This window comes from Tachysurus vachellii, chromosome 2 (genome assembly GCF_030014155.1).
Source record: "Tachysurus vachellii isolate PV-2020 chromosome 2, HZAU_Pvac_v1, whole genome shotgun sequence".
Taxonomy (NCBI): domain Eukaryota; kingdom Metazoa; phylum Chordata; class Actinopteri; order Siluriformes; family Bagridae; genus Tachysurus; species Tachysurus vachellii.
Genome location: NC_083461.1, coordinates 28,747,818 through 28,769,823, shown reverse-complemented (window position 1 = coordinate 28,769,823; position 22,006 = coordinate 28,747,818). Strand labels below are relative to the sequence as shown.

Here is a 22,006-nt window from a genome sequence, read left to right as displayed (position 1 = left end):
AGAGAATACAGGAAAGGAAAAGCAAACAATAGGCCGAAGGTAACGATAAACACAACATGATTCTACCGCCATCATGCCTCACTGCAGGAATGGGGCCCTCAGGGTGAAGGGCAGCATTGGGGTTTTAAGTTAAATGTTTCTTGTAAAAACAAAAGAACTATTTTCCTCATGCTTCTGCCAAACTCTACATTAATTTCAGAGAGTCTAAGATGCCAAGCTGCTACTGTTGGGCCCTTGAGCAAGGCCCTTAACCCTCACTGCTCCAGGGGTGCTGTATCATGACTGACCCCCAACCTCCAAAATTTGGAATATGTGAAGAAAGAATTTCACTGTGCTGTAATGTATATGTGACAAAATAAAGGCTTTTTCTTCTTTTGTTCTTCCAATAATGGCTTTCTTCTCAGTGCTCAGGCTTTATTCGTTCATTGACTTATAGCACAAAACCTCATCACAGAGTCACGGTTATGAAAAGGATGAGAAAACACACGTAGGAAACCTACGAAGTGTCCGAGCGTGTTTATTGCTATAAATATCTTCTCATGGAAAAAAATTATTTTTTCTTTTGATAAGATTTAATATTTAATTTTTTGTTTTGAAATCTGATTAAAAAACAGAGAGAAAAAGAAAAAAGTCCTATAATACAATATTTTTCATGTGTACAAAACACACACAAACACACATTTCTATTTAATTGTGAATTGCATTGAATTTTCAACCATCAGGCTTTTTAGAAATAGACACAGAAAGGAAATTGAACTATTTTTTTAAAATACACAAGATTGTAAGGACATATAGATTTAGAAGTCATTAAAAATGATTTTCCTCACAGGCAGTGTTTAAGTCTTATGACAAAAGATAACGATTTTTTTATTAAGAAATGTTACTAATGAAAATATTTGTTTCAAAAATATATTTAAAAAATCTTAAACTATTTAGTGATTTTATTATATCCCTTTGTTTATATGTTTGATGATATGATACCTTTGGTTATGTTTAAAAAAAAAAGTATATGAGATTATTATGAGAGATTTCGTTCCACCAATGCTAGTAAAAGTCTATGCTAAACTTATGCAACTTTTAAAAGAAATCTTATTTCGTTGAACCTTCTTTTGTGCAATTTATAACTCGTACAACAAACCCAAACACCATGTTCTACATCTAATCACCTGCTTTACCAAATGTGACTAATTAAACAGCAGAGACATTAACAGCTAACAACAGTAGACATAAAGCCATACACCGCTAATTAACATCATTAACGGCAGAATCTCCAGTGCTGCAGACGGGAAGTGCGAATGTAAGATCATCATTATCAGCCTTTTTCTCAGACGCGACTCGGTTTAATTGAGACGAGTGTTCAAACTCCAATTACGTGAGCAGATAAAAAAAAAACATCTGGGAAAAAAAGTGATAGAAGCACAGATGTTATCTGGTGATACTAATGCACTGAATATTACCTTTTCCTGCTGTGAGCAATGCCAAGCACACACTTTTAGCCTGGAAACGCATTGCAGATTAATCGCTGTGTGGCTTTACGCCCATTCGTTATGACATCTGTGAAGTAGTCTGTGAACTTCAGTCATATGACGTTTCTAACCAGGGTGCCTGGTCTCCATGTGGCGCGTGAAGTTACAAGCAAACCCTGATCTATAAGGTCAGATATGCAAATGTGAGGTATATAAACGATAAACCAGTATGTGCACCTCGTCAGTCTTTTGAAATCTTTGTACAATCTACAGCTCCCCATAGATGGGATCATATCCTATTCCAAGTTTCACCTGCACATCTTCATCACTCTCCATCTGAAGAGCTCTTCATGCTGGACTTCAATCTGTCTGTGAGATTGGGTTCTGCTCATTTCACACCTGTGTGTTTTCCCCCGTCAGCAGCCGCCTGTCAAAATAGCGTAGTGTGATTCACTGTGAGCATCGAGGACAATAACACAGAACACATGAGCTCAATTCAGAGCTGGAATTAACCTCCGGCTCCACAATAAACCATCATTACACACAAAGGCAGAATGGAATGAGTTTGTTGTTGTTGTTATTGTTGTGCACTATTTACTTATTGTTTCTATAGAAACTGCTTATTCACAGCGATTTGAAATTACAACGTTCTAAATAATCAAATAAAATAATAAACAAAAACAATGTTCGGGTATTTTAACAAAGGATAAAGTATAATCACTGATATATATATATATATTTGTCTTATTAACTTAAATTAACTTCGATGATTGGTTACAGCTGCTAGGATGTAAGTGATTACAGGAACTTGTTCCTTTTTGTGGATCTTTCACCACATTTACCGTACGTAGAATTAAATGAATAAAAATCACGATGTGACTGTCAAAAGAATCAACTTTTTGTGATAATCATTAATTTGATAATCGTTGCTTATTTTCTTATGATGGCAAGAACCCTCTGGCTTTTATATTCCTTAATTAAGTACCTTCTTAAATTGTACATGAAAATGATTCCTGCAGTTAAATGATCTGGATCATTAAAATGAAAAAGTAAAACATTAACAATCCATGATAATATTAACCTAACCTCATTTATAGTGAAATTTTATATACTGGATCAAATTTAACAACAAATTGTTGTTAGCTAAAGCTAGAGATTTAACCCAAACACTATTAATTAGCCTTCATAATAATGGCTAACCCAAATGCTAGTGATTAATAAGACTGTTATCAAGCAAGAAGCAAATGTTAGCGTTTAACTAAAGAGCTAACAACTAATCACAAAGGACAGCCACTTAACCCAAATGCTAGTGCAATAGTGCAATAATAACCTGAAATGACTAGCTAAAATTCTAGAGGTTAACAAACAGCTAAGCAACAAATCTCACCCTTTAAAAAGAATCCCCAGGATGGAAAAAATAAACAAATAAATAAAAGAAATGTACTAAAGACCACTAAAGTGTCACAGTAACTGATTATTAATTCCCAAATCTCTGTCTTTTTTTTCCACACTACAAACTTGATGGTCCAAAATTTAAAGGTCGCAAGCTATCTAGCTAGGCATTACACATCCTCTGCCTTAAACAGTCCAAATGTTAGGCAATCAGCATGGTCTGAGAATATTAGCATTTAATAAACAGTGAAGTCTGAACAGATTGTATGTATTACCATAGAGTGAAGATTATTCTGGAAGTACAAAAAGATCTAGTTTTATTCGCTGGGTGATAAACAGATGAAAAGACTGTAAGGAGATAGCATACGCCAACACCAACTGTTCCAGCCCGAGGCTGACACACAAGGGACAGTGATAACACACAAGCGTTGATAATATTCAGACATTTCACACTCCTTCAGAGTCCTTTGATGCTTCAGATTCCCTAAAAATCACCATCAGCGATATGTTCATTCACATACCAGAGTCTGATAATGAAGGAGTGCAAAGAAATGTTAATATGCTCCGTGTAACAACGCACTGTGTGACAATACAGAGTGTACTAGATAATAGAGATTGTGTGTGTGCTCGTGTTAGTTTTCTGTAGCATATGGAGATATGAGACACATTTGGGCCGTTGGGATGCGTTCAGTTAGCATGTTACATACAAAAATTCCAAGAAAAAGAAGTAGAAGGAGAAGATGAGGTTTTTTCTTCGAGTAGAAGGATGATGAACATTTTCAACTAAAAAAAAATCCAGCGTGGAATGTTGGACACTTCATGCACTCAACACTCAATCAATTTGTTTTACAGAGATAAACAAATAAACAGGCTTGAGGGAGATAAATAAAGAAGAAATAAAAAACTGAGGTTCTGTGAAAGGCAGAATTGCAACAGGATAACGTCATTATAATGCACCACAGTCACAGAGAGGCTGAAACACACACATGCTACGTCATTTATTATATTTATTTTCCCCTTTCATTTTTTTATCCACACCACAAAGTCTAAATAGTCCAACACTCACATACTTTAGTTCAGAATACATAGCAAGATTGTAGCATCATATGCATGTAGCATCCTCGTATTATAAAACAATATGAACTGACCAAGAAGGTTAGCTTTTAATAAATCAAATAATGTAGGTCAAAATATTCTGACATCTGTAGTCTGTACTATTTAGCAAGCGAGCCAGCGTTTATCATCCATAACAAGATATCTTGGTTATGACACCAGCTGGATGTCTGGAAGTGTCTGTGTCCTAAACCGCACTAATTGCTAACAATAATAACAACTAATTATACACTATACGTAACTCTTTCACCAGAGTATGTGATTTAGGATATAACCCATGGAGAGATTGCTCACTAAGTCATCATTTATTCCTAACACACTGTCTCTATCTTCTGCTACCACATTCATCATCATTTATCTTCATCCCGGTCAGGCTGAAGATGGAGGTGGATCCGCAGCCTGTCCTGGGAACGCTGGGTGTGGGACCGGAATACAACATGGATTCACCACAGCACACTGAGCACACAATGACAAACAAAACCTTCAGTTCGACTCAAATTACACCGAAATTACAATTAGCATTGGGCGCTAACTGCGCTTCCATTACAGCTCCTAGGAATTTCAACTTAGAATAGACTTTAGTTTCAATTTGTTGTGTGTATTTTTCACAGATGGATTTTTAAGATCAAATAAGACTTGTATAAATAGAAACTGATTTTTTTAGGTGACTGTACAATGATTCAGGAACATGCTATGCTAAACTGTGTGAAACTCTGATTCCACACTTCATTCGCACACCTCTTGGCACTTTAGCATCAACAAACTTCTGGAATGTTTTTGTGAGGTGGGAGAACACTGGAGAACCAGCAACACATGGAGAGCCTATAAAAGCCAATAGACCGCAGAGCTACCTGTTAACTTTGCTTACTTTTTCTAGGAAGCCGTTATTATTCATTCATTCATTCATTCATCTTCTACCGCTTATCCGAACTACCTCGGGTCACGGGGAGCCTGTGCCTTTCTCAGGCGTCATCGGGCATCAAGGCAGGATACACCCTGGACGGAGTGCCAACCCATCACAGGGCAGCCGTTATTATTTTAGGCTCAAATAGAACCTACACATTTATTAAAAGAAAGTGATGTTCTCTGTGTGTGTGTGTTTGTGTGTGTGCTGACTCATGGAAACACTGAGAGGCAGTTAGCATGTGATGGAGAAGCTGCTAAACTTCTGTGCTGGATAAATGATCATCTGTCACACGGAGAAAGAGAGAGAGAGAGAGAGAGAGAGAGAGAGAGATATGGAGGGAGAGAGAGAGAGAGGGAGGGAGGGAGAGAGAGAGAGAACAGAGTGAGGAGAAGATAAAAAGAGACAGCATTTCATTCATAATGTTCCACAAACCCACTCAAAACAATGAGAATCTGTTCATTAGCCACAGGTTTACAGGCGTTGTGTGGAAAATATGGTTCCTGAGCAAAGCTAACATTGCTAAAAGGTACAGTTTAAACATCACACGTCACACAAACTGCATTTCTAAGTCACAATCAGTTGTTAATACCTCAAACGTCAGGTTTATGTGGTTTCTGACACTCACACATAATACGGCGACTCTAAAAAGGACAACTAATGTAGCTAGTAAAGCTAGTGTAGCCTGTTCTAAAAAAACTGTGCTAGCATCCATTTTGGACACACTTTCAACAGGTTCACGTGCTTTCAATATAGGAATTAACACACACACACACACACACACACACACACACAAACAAACAAATATTCACAAATTAGCAAGCTAGCATAAATAGAGGCTAGCATTTTAGTCTCTTACAGGGAGTATGATGACCTGAAAATGATACAGAACCATCAGGAATGTCAAGATTTACCTCAGATGTGATAGAAAGTGACTTAAAAATGCTTGGTTTGACTAAAATTACACTCTAATGACATTTAGCATGATATTTAACTTCTAACTGAACTGTTAGCTATCAGGAATGAAGTTATTCGAGGTCCTGGTGATTAATACATGTTAATAGACTCTGATGGAGATTGAGACTATTCTGAGGTGACTGTAATGCACATGCTAATTTAGCTAATGCTAAACTGAGTGCTAGAACAGTTGTAGATGTACAAGGGACATCATGTTCGAGTACATCTGGAGAAAGAAGAACGTCTGAAAGAAGAACGAAGAACGTTTTCTAGTCAGCTGTGCTGTTTCTTTAAAGACCTTGGTCTGACTCCACACCTAGCTTCAGCAATAAATAACTAGCAAGCAGACAGCTATGATTCTACAAACAGCTATGAGCTACACAAACACAAACAAACGCTGGGTTTTATTTAAGAGGGCAACCACATCATTTCTGATGTACACACTGCTGTGCTTTGCTATGATTTAGTGGCAGGCTTTTATTTAATCAAACTGCAATTCTGGCAGGTGCTACGCTTCCTAACACACACACGCACACACACACTGTTATGTTACAAACGAGCTTATAGATCTGTGATGTCAACTCTACAATCTGCAACGAATATAACAAGCAGGTTAGAGAACGATGGAGATGTAAAATTTACAATAGCACAATGTTTCAAAATAATAAACACGTAAATTAAATGGAAAAATATATAAAATACTCAAAACACTAATTTTGTAAATCTCTGTATATTAAATCGTGAATATTAATTATTTAGTGTGTCAATTTTTTTAACAGGTGATTATTACAGTATATTAACCATCATATTGATGTACTAGGCAGTGTGTACATAGAAAATCTACATTTAATTGTTTAAATATTGTGTGTATATGCAAAACACTCATTTTAATATGCATTTTTTTCATAAACTTCTTACAACACTTCATGTGCATTTGTAGGCTTTTTTGTCGTTCATGATTTCATTTGTTCAGTTTACTAAATTTGAAATAATTTTTAAATGATTTGTCATTTTATCTGTTTGGAAACTAGACCTCTCTCGCTCTAATTACCATAGCAGTGCCTTTAAGAGGCTAGCTTGCATATCGTCGTCTAATTTATATATTTACATATTTCTTGATCCATTTTGTAATCCTCGTAAACAGCTGGACTCTAGGAAAAGAAATATTTCCCATCCTAAATGTCCCCACTCCCTACACTGGAAAGTGAAATGCATTACGTAGTGCACTAATCTAGGGAACAGACTGACTGGTTATAAATATAAGTGTCATTATTCCCTTGTGGATGTGCCCTAAACCACACACCCTGTTCACTACACAGTACGATTCTCCCTCGCTCATATCAGGCTGATCACACACTTGTCATGTGTGTTGTGACAATGCGCCCCCTAATGGCGGGTTTGATCTCATTTCAGTGTAGTGTAGAGAGAAACATCTTCCATAGCAACAGTGCTACATAGCAACATCACTCTTCAATAGATGGAGTGTGTGTGTTTGTGTAGCAGCAACAGATTGAGAGCTCCCACTCCGTGGCCTTGTATCAAACATTTTTCACAAAAGATTTGATTCAGTGCCCACACACACACACACACACACACACACACACACACACACACACACACACACACACACACACTCCTGTCTCTCTAGGTGACATCTGATATTGTCAAACATTCAGATTAAAAGCGTTAGACATTTTCAAACCAAAAAAAGCAAATACCTTTGACATGGCAATGTCAAACTCAGTGAATATGAATCTCTATCTTTCACCTCCTCAAAAATTAATCACTTTGAAATCTCTCCCTGAGGAGGTCCGAATCTAACTGCTATAGATGAAGGTGATGGTTAAAGCGTCACTTGAGAAGCAGGTTTCAGGCATCAGCCTCGTTGTGCTTTAATCTAAACCCGAGAAACAAGCGAGATAGTGATCATGAAGAAAAAATCAGCTCAAAAACATGACAGGGAGTCGAGTGAAACACACTGCATTTACTCTAAAGGACCTTTGTGTCTGAGCCAATTTACACAGCAGTTTTTGGTTGTAATAAAATCCCACACAGTCTGTTTCCAGAATAAAATGTAAATAAAAATAAGAACATTAAAGATTAACAATAACAGCATGACTGATTAACCAAGAGTCTGGGCTTACACACCAAAATCACTTTTGAAACAGATTAAAACATGAACTATTTGAGCAATTAATCCAAATCTAACTAATAATTTTCAATCCGATCTAATAGTGTCTAGGGTGAGGTCATCAATCCGATCATCGACAATGTTGATTGTAGAGATGGACATTAAAAAGGTTCAGTACTGGTCCTGGGTTTAGAGATCGACAGTAAAAAGTTTCAGTACTTTTCCTGGATTTAGAGATGGATGTTAGGACGTTAGGAAGTTTCAGTACTGGTCCTGGGTTTAGAGATGGATGTTAGCAAGGTTCAGTACTGGTCCTGGGTTTAGAGATGGACATTAGGACGATTCAGTACTGGTCCTGGGTTTAGAGATGGACGTTACAAAGTTTCAGTACTTTTCCTGGGTTTAGAGATGGACGTTAGGACGGTTCAGTACTGGTCCTGTGTTTAGAAATGGACGTTAGGACGGTTCGGTACTGGTCCTGGGCTTAGAGATGGACGTTAGGACGGTTCAGTACTGGTCCTGGGTTTAGAGATGGACGTTAGGACGGTTCAGTACTGGTCCTGGGTTTAGAGATGGATGTTAGTACGGTTCAGTACTGGTCCTGTGTGCTGAATAATAAAATTAGAGAGAGAGCAATCCACTCAAACAATTGCTCAGGCTGTTGTACTTTTACCCCTTAAACAAACACATCCTGGTCATCTTTCTGAAGTGACGTGTTTATGACCAGGACTTGGATCCTGCGTACTATGTATTTAGTCCTGATACTCTGTGTACTTCTTGGCAGACCCGTGTACTTTACTGGCCGGGTATTTGAGCCTGTTGAGGGCCATCTTACGCAGTACGGCTTGTGGCAGGTCCACACGACACTTCTCAGCCAGCTCCACTAGGTAAATAAGCACGTCGCTGAGCTCCTGAGCCAAGTTCTCTCTCTCAGCCTCAGTCCACCCAGGTAACCCTTCCTTCACCTCTCCACGCCACTGGAACAGCTCAGACACCTCTCCTACCTCCCCAACAAGGGCGAGCAGCAGGTTACGAGGCTGGTGGAACTTATTCCAGTCTCTTTCGTCTGTGAACTCGGCCTGCATCCTGCGTATGTCCTCCAGACTGGGCTGAGGGGTGAAGCTGAAGCTCTCCTCTGCTTCCTCATGCACGTGTTTCTGCACATGGACCAAGCTGTTTGTCTTGTTTTCAGTCTCACTCGCAGGAACAGAACCGTTTTGTTTACTTTCCATCGTCCTTGTTATTACTATTATCGCTAATATCACTAAAACAAACTAAAACGTGCGAAATCTAAAAACATAAACAGGCACACGTGTGAATCTCCCGCCACGGCTACACCAAACGGAAATGACGACACATCAAGCGCCGGAACATGGTTGTATTTTTATTATTATTTTTATTTTTGCATATATATTTTTTTGCGTGTTTAATTCCTAAACAATACACCAAAAAATATGTAAAAGAAATATATTTGTCTTTATGTTGACGTTTATCTGGATGATAGTGTAGTTTTTTGTTTTTAATAAAAACTACATTTCCCACATCACCAGGTCTCACAACACAAACATGGCGGCGTCCTGTTGGGGAAACAACGCTGTGCTGCACAAATTTGTTCAATTTAAAAGGATGTATAATGTACATCAGTGCAGTGGTGTATTTATTAGAAGGATGTGGACGTCTAGGTCTAAATCTCAACTTCATCCCAAATTACAGAGTAAAAGGTGAGAGTTATTAGCACAGTTAGCATAGTAGCTAACAGTAGTTAGGTTTGTTTGATGATGATGATGATGATGATGATGATGACATTTGCAAGTCCAGTTTATACAGAAACAATTCCAGACTTCTTTATAAACACTTACGAGGCAAATCACACGGTTCTATTCATAGACCTTATTGTTTTTATAAGCACAGATCATTCCTAGGGATGTGTATAAAGGACTAAACCCAGTAATAAATAAAGTTTTTCTATAAGACAGTGCAGTTTCTGTGCTATGACGAGGTCTGAAACCTGACTGAAACTCTTTAAAGATATTGTTGTCCTGTAAGAAGGAGCTCAATTGAAGAGACACAACATTTTCTAGTATTTTAGACATAATCGTAAGGTGTGAAACAGGTCTGTGATTTTCTAGTTTATTAGGATGTAAATTAAAAAAAAAAAAAACTTCCAACTTGAAGGATTTAGGGACGTGATCTAAAGATAGCGAGGGGTTAATAACATTAAGAAGAGGCTCACCAGCTTTATGTAACACTTCTTTCAGTAATTTAGTCAGAATGGGATCTAACACACGTTTGCAAATTTAAAACACAAACATAACAACAGAAATATCTGTAATTTTGTAAGTGATTTAGGAGAATGTTGTGATCTGTAGTGTCGAATGCAGCACTAAGGTCAAGTAGAACTAATATGGACATACAGTCTTGGTCCGAAGCTAAGAACAAGTCATTTGTAACTTTAACAAGTGCAGTTTCTGTGCTATGATGGGACCTGAAACCTGACTGAAACTCTTCAAACATATTGAGCTCAGTTGAACAGACGCAACCTTTTCTAGTATTTTAGACATAAACAAAAGGTAATTTAATAGTTTGTTAGGATCTAAATTCTGTTTCTTAATGAGCGCCCTAATAACTGCCAACTTGAAAGATTTAGGGACGCAACCTAAAGATAGCCGGGAGTTAATAATATTTAGAAGAGGCTCACCAGCTTTATGTAACACTTCATCAGTAATGTAGTTGGAATGGGATCTAGTGAACAAGTTGTTGATGTAGCTGTAGTAATAAGCTTATTTAACTTTACCTGTCCTGTACTTGTAAAGCACTGTAGTTGTGAGTGTAGAGCTTTAGGTGAGACTGGTTACACTGGGTGCACCTACAATTTAGGTGAGACTGGCTGCACACTCACAAGGTGCTCTCATATGTTGAACATAAACTATTTTGTTCCTGATACTTTCGATTTTATCAGTGAAGAATCTGATGAAGTCCTCACTACTGAACTGTGATGAAATAGTGTGTTCAGATCTCTGTTTTTTGTTAATCTAGACACGGTGATAAATAAGAACCTGGGAATGATAGTACCTAGTACATTTTGTTTAAAACCTTCTCATAACCTTAAAACCTACCGAAAGTTATGCTCTGTGTAGCAAAGTTCAGGATTTTCTAGATTAGTAAATGCTTTTAAATGTGAGGTCAAATTTTTTTACCATTGACATTGAACATTTACTGTTAACAAATCATTGTATTCTGATATTTGATTGCACATCTTGGATGTTAAAAGCACTCCTCAGATGGTGGGTGTGGTTGCCTTGGAGGTCCACGCGCAGATTCAGACAACATCAAAGCTGTTCTCGAGCTCACGTGTTGGATTCTCAGCTCCACCCAATTCACATGTGTCCTTCTTCGATGCCTCGCTTCCAGGAACGCTTCCAGTGAGATCAGGAATATGTAATTAGATATGCATGTTAGACATGTAGTTAGTGAGTGAGCTCATAAATATGTAATGAGATATGCATGTTAGACATGTAGTTAGTGAGTGAGCTCATGAATATGTAATGAGATGCATGTTAGACATATCTAGGTGGTGATTATGTAAAGCTAAGATAATTACTTTGGTTTAATCTAATGTTGCTGTTATTGTCCCTTTCATTAGTTCTGTCTGCTGCTATAATTAGATAAAGAGGGGTTACGTGTATGTGTCTGTGTGTGTGTGTGTTTGATCAGGTTCTGAACAGGAGGTGTGTAGAGGCAGCTGTAATGACCGGTCTTGCCCTCAAATGCAAAATCAACACAAAGTCTCTTTTCGACAGAAAGCACTACTTTTACGCCGATCTTCCGGTGAGTGCGTTTAGACTCTGGCTTGTTGTGGCTTAATCAGCTCTGTTGCCATAGTGATGGCCTTTACTGTTATTCTGCTAGCTTTCCCTCCATTTTTCCTTCCCTCCATCCATCTTCCATCCACTCATCTTGCCTACACTCACATCAGTCATTTTTACAGAAATTAACAAGTTCACAGGTGACATTAGTCTGAAGTGTGTGTGTGTGTGTGTGTGTGTGTGTGTGACACGCTTAGGCAGGTTATCAGATCACTCAGCAGCGAGTGCCCATTGCGGTGAACGGATCTCTAAGCTACAGTTATTTAGGTGGGAAGAAGAGAAGTGAGGTGATGATGAAGAGTGTGAGAGTGAGACAGATCCAGCTGGAGCAGGACAGCGGCAAAAGTCTCCATGACGACCAGAGGAGCCAAACACTCATTGACCTGAACCGTGCTGGTATGATGCTTACATCATCACTTACATCACTGCTGCATGAAGCATAATCTCTCTCTCTCTCTCTCTCTCTCTCTCTCTCTCTCTCTCTCTCTCTCTCTCTCTCTCTCTCTCTCTCTCTCTGTCTCTGTCTCTCTGTAGGTGTGGGTCTGATGGAGGTGGTGATGGAGCCTGATATGCGTTGTGGTGAAGAAGCTGCAGCTGCAGTACGAGAGCTTCAGCTCATCTTACAGACACTCGGAACATGCCAAGGAAACATGGCTGGTCTGTAAAACACACACACAAACACACACACGTTACGTCTTACTTGATGTTCTAAAAAATTGTTAAAGCTCAGCACAGAAACAGTACCTGACACAGTAACATGATAAATCTACTTTCCTAATTTCATTAACGTTTTTTTTCTAATCAGTCTCGTATCTAATTGCGCTGGGCTTCAGGTTCAATCACATTTATTCACATTCTAATTTGAATGAGAGAAAATAATTAGATTCTCCCGTCGTAATGAAACATTTTCCTTGTTTCACTCTAATCAAAAAGCCCCTCGAGCAAACTGTTCGTTTGCCTTCGCTTCATTTTGTTTCCATCACTGCACTGGCGAGGTTTTTTGGGCTTCCCTCCTTAATTCACCTGATTTTATGCAAATGGATTCCTTAATATTTAGATTTATGCAAAAACCCTGAGTAATCATGCTGGCTGCGCTGAAGGAAAAGTTTCAAATGAGTTTTCTCCCTCGTTCGGCTGTGTACGAAAACGCAAAGTCGTCACGCTTCAGAGCTTCTCGTCTCGTCTTCTGACCTTTCATCACGAGCCAAAAAAAAATAATTAGCATAATTTAATACTGTTTCCTGTCACTCTGGTTCATGCTGAACCTGATAAATTAACTCGCTGTGTTTAAATGCTGCGTCTGATTAGTCCACTTAAAGTGTGTAACATTTACATCACACAGGTGTGACCTTTAATTAGGGGGTGGGGCTTATTACTCACGTTTACTCTGGTATAACGTATAAAATCACACAGTCCGGGTGGTGGCTCTGTAGCGACGCACTCACACTTATGTTTAACACAGCTTTCATCTCTCTTTCTGTCTCTTTGGGTCTCCATGCAGAGGGACAGCTGCGAGTGGACGCTAACGTATCTGTCCATCATCCCGGAGAGCCGCTTGGCATTCGCACTGAAGTGAAGAACATCAACAGTGCTCGGTTTGTTGCCAGGGCGATCGGTAAGATACTACATCCATGTTATGTGTGTTTATACTTTACTAATATACAACCACACACGCACCCATACACACAGCTGAAGGTCCTAAAATTGCTATGTGTGTGTAAAGACTCAAGTGTGAGCTCCAGATAAGACACACACACAGACACGCACACACACCCTGTAGCACTTTATGTATTTTGTGAGCTTGTTTTGAATTTTTATAACTTTAGGTCTCCAGTCTGTTTCAGATTAAAGAGTGAAACTTTCTCTCAGAAGTTCTATGATGAAATGTTCAAAAATTAAAATTATAATCAGTAGCTTCACTTGTCTGTGTTCATGCTAACTTACTCACTCATTATAACTTACACACTCATTATAACTACACACTCATTATAACTACACACTCATTATAATTGCACACTTATTATAACTACACACTCCTTATAATTACTCACTCATTATAACTTACACACTCATTATAACTACACACTCATTATAACTACACACTCATTACAATCCTAAAACACACTCATTATAACTACACACTCATTATAACTACACTCATTACAATCCTAACACACACTCATTATAACTACACACTCATTATAACTACACACTCATTATAACTACACACTCATTACAATCCTAACACACACTCATTATAACTACACACTCATTATAACTACACACTCATTACAATCCTAAAACACACTCATTATAACTACACACTCATTATAACTACACTCATTACAATCCTAACTACACACTCATTATAACTACACACTCATTATAACTACACACTCATTACAATCCTAACACACACTCATTATAACTACACACTCATTATAATTGCACACTTATTATAACTACACACTCATTATAATCCTAAAACACACTCATTATAACTACACACTCATTACAATCCTAACACACACTCATTATAACTACACACTCATTATATCTACACACTCATTACAATTCTAACACACACTCATTATAACTACACACTCATTACAATCCTAACACACTCATTATAACTACACACTCATTATAACTACACACTCATTACAATCCTAAAACACACTCATTATAACTACACACTCATTATAACTACACTCATTACAATCCTAACTACACACTCATTATAACTACACACTCATTATAACTACACACTCATTACAATCCTAACACACACTCATTATAACTACACACTCATTATAATTACACACTCATTATAACTACACACTCATTACAATCCTAAAACACACTCATTATAACTACACACTCATTATATCTACACACTCATTACAATCCTAACACACACTCATTATAACTACACACTCATTATATCTACACACTCATTACAATCCTAACACACACTCATTACAGTCCCTGACAAAAGTTTCGTCGCTTATCTATTTTGTAGAAACACCTTCTATTAACCTGACTTTTAATTCATCAATTGTTGTTAGAAATAGCTCATATGAAAAGCTAAAACCCTCCCAAATGATGTTTAATGCACTGAAATAAATTAGTTTTACTGAAAAAAGATTTATCATTTAATCAAGACAGAAAGGTCAAATTTTGGCAAGACAAAAGTTTTGCCGCCTATACAGAAATTGAACAAATTTACTGCAAATACAAAAATATGTCAGCAAATTAAGTAGTGGTGCTGTGAGATCCAAATTTAATATCTTGTATGACTTCCATGAGCTTGAAGGACTGCATCCATGCGGTTTGGCAAGGATTCATACAATTTATTGATGAAGTCATCAGGAATAGCAAAGAAAGCAGTCTTGCATGCCTCCCAGAGTTCATCAATATTCTTTGTTTTCGTCTTCCATGCTTCCTCTTTCATCCTACCCCACATATGCTCAATGATGTTCATGTCTGGTGACTGGGCTGGCCAATCCTGGAGCATCTTGATCTTCTTCGCCTTGAGGAACTTTGATGTGGAGAGAGAAGTATGCGATGGAGCACCATCCTGCTGCAGAATTTGGCCTCTTTTATGGTTGGGAATATAAGAGGTAGCTAAGATTTCTTGGTATTTTAGACTATGGATTTTGCCTTCCACCCTGCAGATCTCTCGCACACCCCCATACTGGATGTAACCCCAGACCATGATTTTTCCGCCACCAAACTTCACTGTTTTCTGGGTGAATCCCGGATCCATGCGGGCTCCAATAGGTCTCCTGCAATATTTGCGGCGACTGTGGTGTAATTCAACAGAAGATTTATCTGAAAAATCCACCTTCTGCCACTTTTCCAGTGTACATCCATTTAGCAGGCTGTGGGCCTTGGCAAATGCCACACGGTTTTTCAATTGTCTTTTGTTTAGTGTTGGCTTCTGGGCACTGATTCGACCATGGAGGCCATTTCGAGACAGAATCCGACAAACTGTTCTGGTTGACACAGGGACTTCAGGTGACCAGGTCTTGTGGAGCTCTGCTGCAGTGGAAAATGGGCTGGCCTTGGATTTTTGAGCCAACAAACGGTCCTCTCGAGCAGTTGTCTTGCGGGGTCTGCCTGACCTGGGCTTGTCCAAAACGTCTCCAGTCTCTTCAAATCTTTGTTTTTTTATCCTCTGTACTTGACGCTGAGACACATTGAAGGTGTCTGCCACATCAGCAGTGGATCTGGTCTTCAGCCTCTTGATAATCAAAACTTTAGTCTCAGGGTGAATCTTAGGCATGTTTGCAGAGGTCTAGTTGCAGTTGATGTGAAGGTCTAGTGTACTGGGGTTCTTTTTATACACACCTGAGACCTAATTGATCCATTATTAGTCACAGGTGAAGCTCATATGACAAGGCGACAACACTTATGTCTTTGCAAAAATTGACTCAATGGGCTTTACCAAGCTGTGAATATTAGAATACTTTTTGACAGTTTTGTTTTGCACTGAAACATTATTACAAAAACTGTTGGGATTAAAATGAGCCATTTCTTGTAAAAAAAATCTTGATTAGAAATATATTTCAGTGGCACTTCAGGTCAATTTGTACACAAGCAACAAGAGTTTTAACTACACACTCATTACAATCCTAACACACACTCATTATAACTACACACTCATTACAATCCTAACACACACTCATTATAACTGCACACTCATTATAACTACACACTCATTATAACTACACACTCATTACAATCCTAACACACACTCATTATAACTATACACACTCATTATAATCCTAACACACACTCATTATAACTACACACACTACAATCCTAACACACACTCATTATAACTACACACTCATTACAATCCTAAAACACACTCATTATAACTACACACTCATTATAATTACACACTCATTACAATCCTAACACACACTCATTATAGCTACACACTCATTACAATCCTAACACACACTCATTATAACTACACACTCATTACAATCCTAACACACACTCATTATAACTACACACTCATTATAATTACACACTCATTATAACTACACACACATTACAATCCTAACACACACTCATTATAACTACACACTCATTATAACTACACACTCATTACAATCCTAACACACACTCATTATAACTACACACACATTACAATCCTAAAACACACTCATTATAACTACACACTCATTATAACTACACACTCATCACAATCCTAACACACACCCATTATAACTACACACTCATTACAATCCTAACACACACTCATTATAACTACACACTCATTACAATCCTAACACACACTCATTATAACTACACACTCATTATAATTACACACTCAATATAACTACACACACATTACAATCCTAACACACACTCATTATAACTACACACTCATTACAATCCTAACACACACTCATTATAACTACACACTCATTACAATCCTAACACACACTCATTATAACTACACACTCATTACAATCCTAACACACACTCATTATAACTACACACTCATTACAATCCTAACACACACTCATTATAACTACACACACATTACAATCCTAAAACACACTCATTATAACTACACACTCATCACAATCCTAACACACACCCATTATAACTACACACTCATTACAATCCTAACACACACTCATTATAACTACACACTCATTACAATCCTAACACACATCTAGTTATAAATTAATTTGTTCTTTTCACATGTTTAGATTATGAGATTCAGAGGCAGATTGAGGTTCTGGAGAGTGGAGGTACGGTTCTGAACGAAACGAGAGCTTTTGACAGCAAAACCGGGTAAAGAAAGAAAATCTGAATTACTGTACCATGAACAGTAATAAAAAAAATCAAATCTCAGTGTTGACTTTAGATGCTTATATTTTAATATGCGCCAAGATTAACACACACACAGAGACACACACACACACATGGTGAAGGTGTTTCATAAACTGCTAACAGGGTGTTAAGTCTCCAAGGCTATCTGTTATGACACATTTAAATTTAATTTCTCTTCTTCCTTCACAGAACAACAGTGCCAATGAGAGATAAAGAAGGTCTGCAGGACTACAGGTGAGTATTAAAGAGGAGTGTGTGTGTGTGTCAGTTACAGTGAAAGGCAGAACTCTATTCTAACTCAGAAAACTATTTAAACACAATCTCATATCCCAAATCTGTGCTGGACAACGTGAATATATAAAATATATTATATATTGATAAAATATGTCACAATTTGGTCACAATCACAATTTGTCACAATCACAATTTTTTTATATAATTCTTTTACAGAAAAACAAACTGTCTGGCAGTTGATGTGATGTTAAAAATTCGTGCTTAGTATTTAAATTATATTTAAAGTTTATTTTTATCAAAATAAGAAAAAAAAATACATAAAATGTGATTTTTTTTTCAAATAAAAAAAAAATTGCTTTCTTAAAAATATATATTCAATAAACAAAATAAATTTTCGCACCGTACTATTAATCTGTATACGTTTATATTTCATCATTTTTAAATATATTACATTTGTTGTTTGTTTATATGTGGACTATAGCGATTATTTTGTATATAAATTTTTATTTTATTGAAATATTTTCCCCTTACAAGATGAAGTTAGTGATTTAACACTTTGTATGTTCTCTCTGTCTCCTTCTTTCGCTTTTCTTACCTTTCTAGGTTCATGCCAGAGCCTAATCTTCCTCCTCTGTTTGTTTATGAGGGCGTGGCATCAGTGCCAGATGGCTTTGACCCCGCCCATGTGGTGGTGATTGACAGATTAAAGGCCCAGTTACCTGAGCTTCCTGGAGTGAAGAGGATGAGACTAATGGAGGAGTACAGCATCCTTCCAGAGCACAGCTTCACTCTGGTGGTGAGATAGACAGGCAGATAGACAGGCAGATAGACAGGCAGATAGACAGGCAGATAGACAGGCAGATGGACAGACAGATGGACAGACAGACAGTAACTTCAAAAAGAACCCTTTGAAATTCGGGTTCAAAGAGAATAATAAAGTAGAAAATGGCACGATTTCTAAGAAATCAACAAGCAGAACGTCTCTGTTAATTATTGTATGCTGTTTAAAGCAGTGTCTCATGGGTAAAGTGCCGTGATCCTCTGCACACATTTTTTTTCCAGAACGAAGATGGACTGATGGAGTTTTTCGAGCGTGTTGTCCAGAAGACGAAAATGGAACCTAGGAAGCTGATTGGCTGGGTTATAAAGGAGCTGATGGGGAACCTGAACCTGCAAAACCTGAAGGTTACTCAGAGGTCAGCCAGCTCTGGAAGTCGACACACATATATACATGTATATAAATATATATAGGGGAGGGGAGGGGGGGGGAGAGAGAGAGAGAGGGGAGGGAAAGAGAGAGGGGGAGAGAGAGGGAGAGAGAGGGAGAGAAAGAGTGAGAGTGGGGGGAGTGACGGGGGAGTGAGAGAGGCTGGAGTGAGAGATGGAGAGTGAGGGGGAGAGAAAGAGTGAGAGGGAGCATGAGGGAGAGAGAGGGGGAGAGAGAGGGAGGAGAAGAGAGAGTGTGGGAGAGAGAGAGAGTGAGAGAGAGAGAAAGAGAGAGTGAGGGGGAGAGAGAGGGAGGGTCAAAATCTTAAGGCTCCTTTTTCCTCACTTCCTTGTTACCATAGTAACGACTAACAACGACAGCAAAGATGTCAGTCCTATATTTTCATTTTCATATTTTCATTTTATATATAAAAAACTGAGTGAGGTGAAATACAGTAGTTTAAATCTGTGAGAGAAATCCTCATAGAATAATGAACTCTGTATCACACACGACAACATCTCTGTGGTGCCACATTTTATTATCTAAGTGTGTGTTCATTAGTTCTTCACCTCTCTCACCTCCGTCTCTCAGCCCCGTGACTCCCGAAGCTCTGGCACAGCTGCTGAATCTTCTGGAATCCGGTTTCATCTCGTCCTCCGCTGCTAAAGTGGTGAGACTTTGCTATAGATGAAGCTGTAAAGCACCTCACACTATTTACTATACAGTGGCACCTGTGTCTGGCTGTGAAATTACTGTGTGTGCTGTAGCAGTGTGTTGTGTGGTGTTAAACCTAGACTTGTTGCATTTTTTGCAGGTTTTCCAGGAAATGTGGAAGACTCCAGAAAAGTGTGTGGAGCAGCTGGTGAGGGAACTGGATTTAGGGCTCATCAGTGATCGAGAAGAACTGGTAAAGATCTGCCAGAGAGTGATGGGAGCTCATCCTGAACTGGTGAGGCTTAGCTGAGCTTACAGTAACACACCTGGAACAACATGAGCTCTGATACACAGTTAGGACTCAACGACTCACTGTTGTCATAGTTACACACTCACGACTCACTGGAATAACACACACCATCATCATCATCATCATTACACTCCCACGACTCACTGTAATAACACACCATCATCATCAGCATTACACACCTGAGACTCACTGTAATTACACACACCATCATCCTCATTAACCACCCAAGGCTCACTGTAATAACACACACCATCATCATCATCCTCGTTACCCACCTGAGACTCACTGTAATTACACACACCATCATCCTCGTTAACCACCCAAGGCTCACTGTAATAACACACACCATCATCATCATTACACACCTGAGACTCACTGTAATTACACACACCATCATCCTCGTTAACCACCCAAGGCTCACTGTAATAACACACACCATCATCATCATCCTCGTTACCCACCTGAGACTCACTGTAATTACACACACCATCATCCTCGTTACACACCTGAGACTCACTGTAATAACATACACCATCATCATCCTCGTTACACACCTGAGACTCACTGTAATTACACACACCATCATCACCATCATCATCCTCGTTACACACCTGAGACTCACTGTAATAACACACACCATCATCCTCGTTACACACCTGAGACTCACTGTAATAACACACACCATCATCCTCGTTACACACCTGAGACTCACTGTAATAACACAGACCATCATCCTCGTTACACACCTGAGACTCACTGTAATAACACACACCATCATCCTTGTTACACACCTGAGACTCACTGTAATAACACAGACCATCATCCTCGTTACACACCTGAGACTCACTGTAATAACACACACCATCATCCTTGTTACACACCTGAGACTCACTGTAATAACACACACCATCATCCTCGTTACACACCTGAGACTTACTGTAATAACACAGACCATCATCCTCGTTACACACCTGAGACTCACTGTAATAACATGCACCATCATCATCCTCGTTACACACCTGAGACTCACTGTAATAACACACACCATCATCACCATCATCATCTTTGTTACACACCTGAGACTCACTGTAATTACACACACCATCATCGTCCTCGTTACACACCTGAGACTCACTGTAATTACACACACCATCATCATCATCATCATCATTACATACCTGAGACTCAAACCTGTGCTGGTGGTGTTTCTGCCCTGCAGGTGCAGGTGATCAGAGGGGGCAATAAGAAGGTGCTGAATAAACTGATGGGTGCCGTTCAGAAGGAAACTAACGGTCGAGCCGATCCAGTCCATCTCAGGAACATCCTGGAAGAAATGACATCATGATTAAAGCCCAGAGCTCCTCAATACGAACAAGAACAGAGTTCTACAGTCAAACCTGGAACACGTTCATCTTCTTCTACTGTAGAACCTCATAAAAGCCTCAGAGCTGAAGTGACATGTGGAACCATGTGGGTCAGAGCAGAGAAACACATGAACCTGATGTTATCATTTGTGCTAATTATCTAAACCTTCTTAGCTGTTTCATTTCACGCTCCTATTGAATCTGTCAACAATAAATCTATTAATTTGTATAAAAGTCTTTAATGAGGTCATGTGATAACGAGCAGATTGATATTTAAATGGAGAGAAAGTGAAGCACCTGTTTGCTTGTCTTTTTTTATTATTTTGTCAATTATAGACAGTGATTAACTCCTGGCCTTTACTGCCTCTTAATGCCTCATAATTAAGTAATCAGTGCATCTGATATGCGCACGATGAAGGGATTGACAAGTGAACTAAGTGCACACGTGACCTCTCTGTGCTTACTTTATAAACCAGGGTCTGTATACATAAAGAGTCTAATAATGATCTCAGAGAGCTCCTTAATTCAGCTTAAACATGTCTAACTATG

The 22,006-nt window shown here is 38.5% G+C and overlaps 2 protein-coding genes across 2 annotated transcripts; one reads left to right on the top strand and one right to left on the bottom strand.

Moving 5' to 3' along the window:
• Positions 1-7,796: 7,796 nt before the first annotated feature.
• On the bottom strand, positions 7,797-9,300 carry dctpp1 (dCTP pyrophosphatase 1). Its single transcript, XM_060891797.1, has one exon. The coding sequence runs from the start codon at positions 9,193-9,195 to the stop codon at positions 8,716-8,718; it is 480 nt and encodes a 159-aa protein (XP_060747780.1). The 5' UTR covers positions 9,196-9,300; the 3' UTR covers positions 7,797-8,715.
• Positions 9,301-9,512: 212 nt separating this feature from the next.
• Positions 9,513-21,805, top strand: gatb (glutamyl-tRNA(Gln) amidotransferase, subunit B). The gene is made up of 13 exons (XM_060864181.1): positions 9,513-9,684; positions 11,235-11,385; positions 11,678-11,791; positions 12,027-12,225; positions 12,364-12,486; positions 13,331-13,444; positions 17,565-17,649; positions 17,878-17,922; positions 18,526-18,718; positions 18,985-19,118; positions 19,721-19,799; positions 19,944-20,078; positions 21,313-21,805. Exons 1-13 carry the CDS (start codon positions 9,530-9,532, stop codon positions 21,436-21,438), a joined length of 1,653 nt encoding a protein of 550 aa, XP_060720164.1. The 5' UTR covers positions 9,513-9,529; the 3' UTR covers positions 21,439-21,805.
• Positions 21,806-22,006: the final 201 nt, after the last annotated feature.

What these genes read in the sequence shown, in the direction of transcription:
- gatb (XM_060864181.1), top strand. Translation starts at nt 9,530, where the DNA reads ATGGCGGCGTCCTGTTGGGGAAACAACGCTGTGCTGCACAAATTTGTT. An exon ending in GTTTGTTGCCAGGGCGATCG is followed by an intron (nt 13,445 to 17,564) that starts GTAAGATACTAC and finishes TCACATGTTTAG; the next exon opens with ATTATGAGATTCAGAGGCAG. An exon ending in GAAGGTCTGCAGGACTACAG is followed by an intron (nt 17,923 to 18,525) that starts GTGAGTATTAAA and finishes TTACCTTTCTAG; the next exon opens with GTTCATGCCAGAGCCTAATC.
- dctpp1 (XM_060891797.1), bottom strand. Translation starts at nt 9,195, where the DNA reads ATGGAAAGTAAACAAAACGGTTCTGTTCCTGCGAGTGAGACTGAAAAC.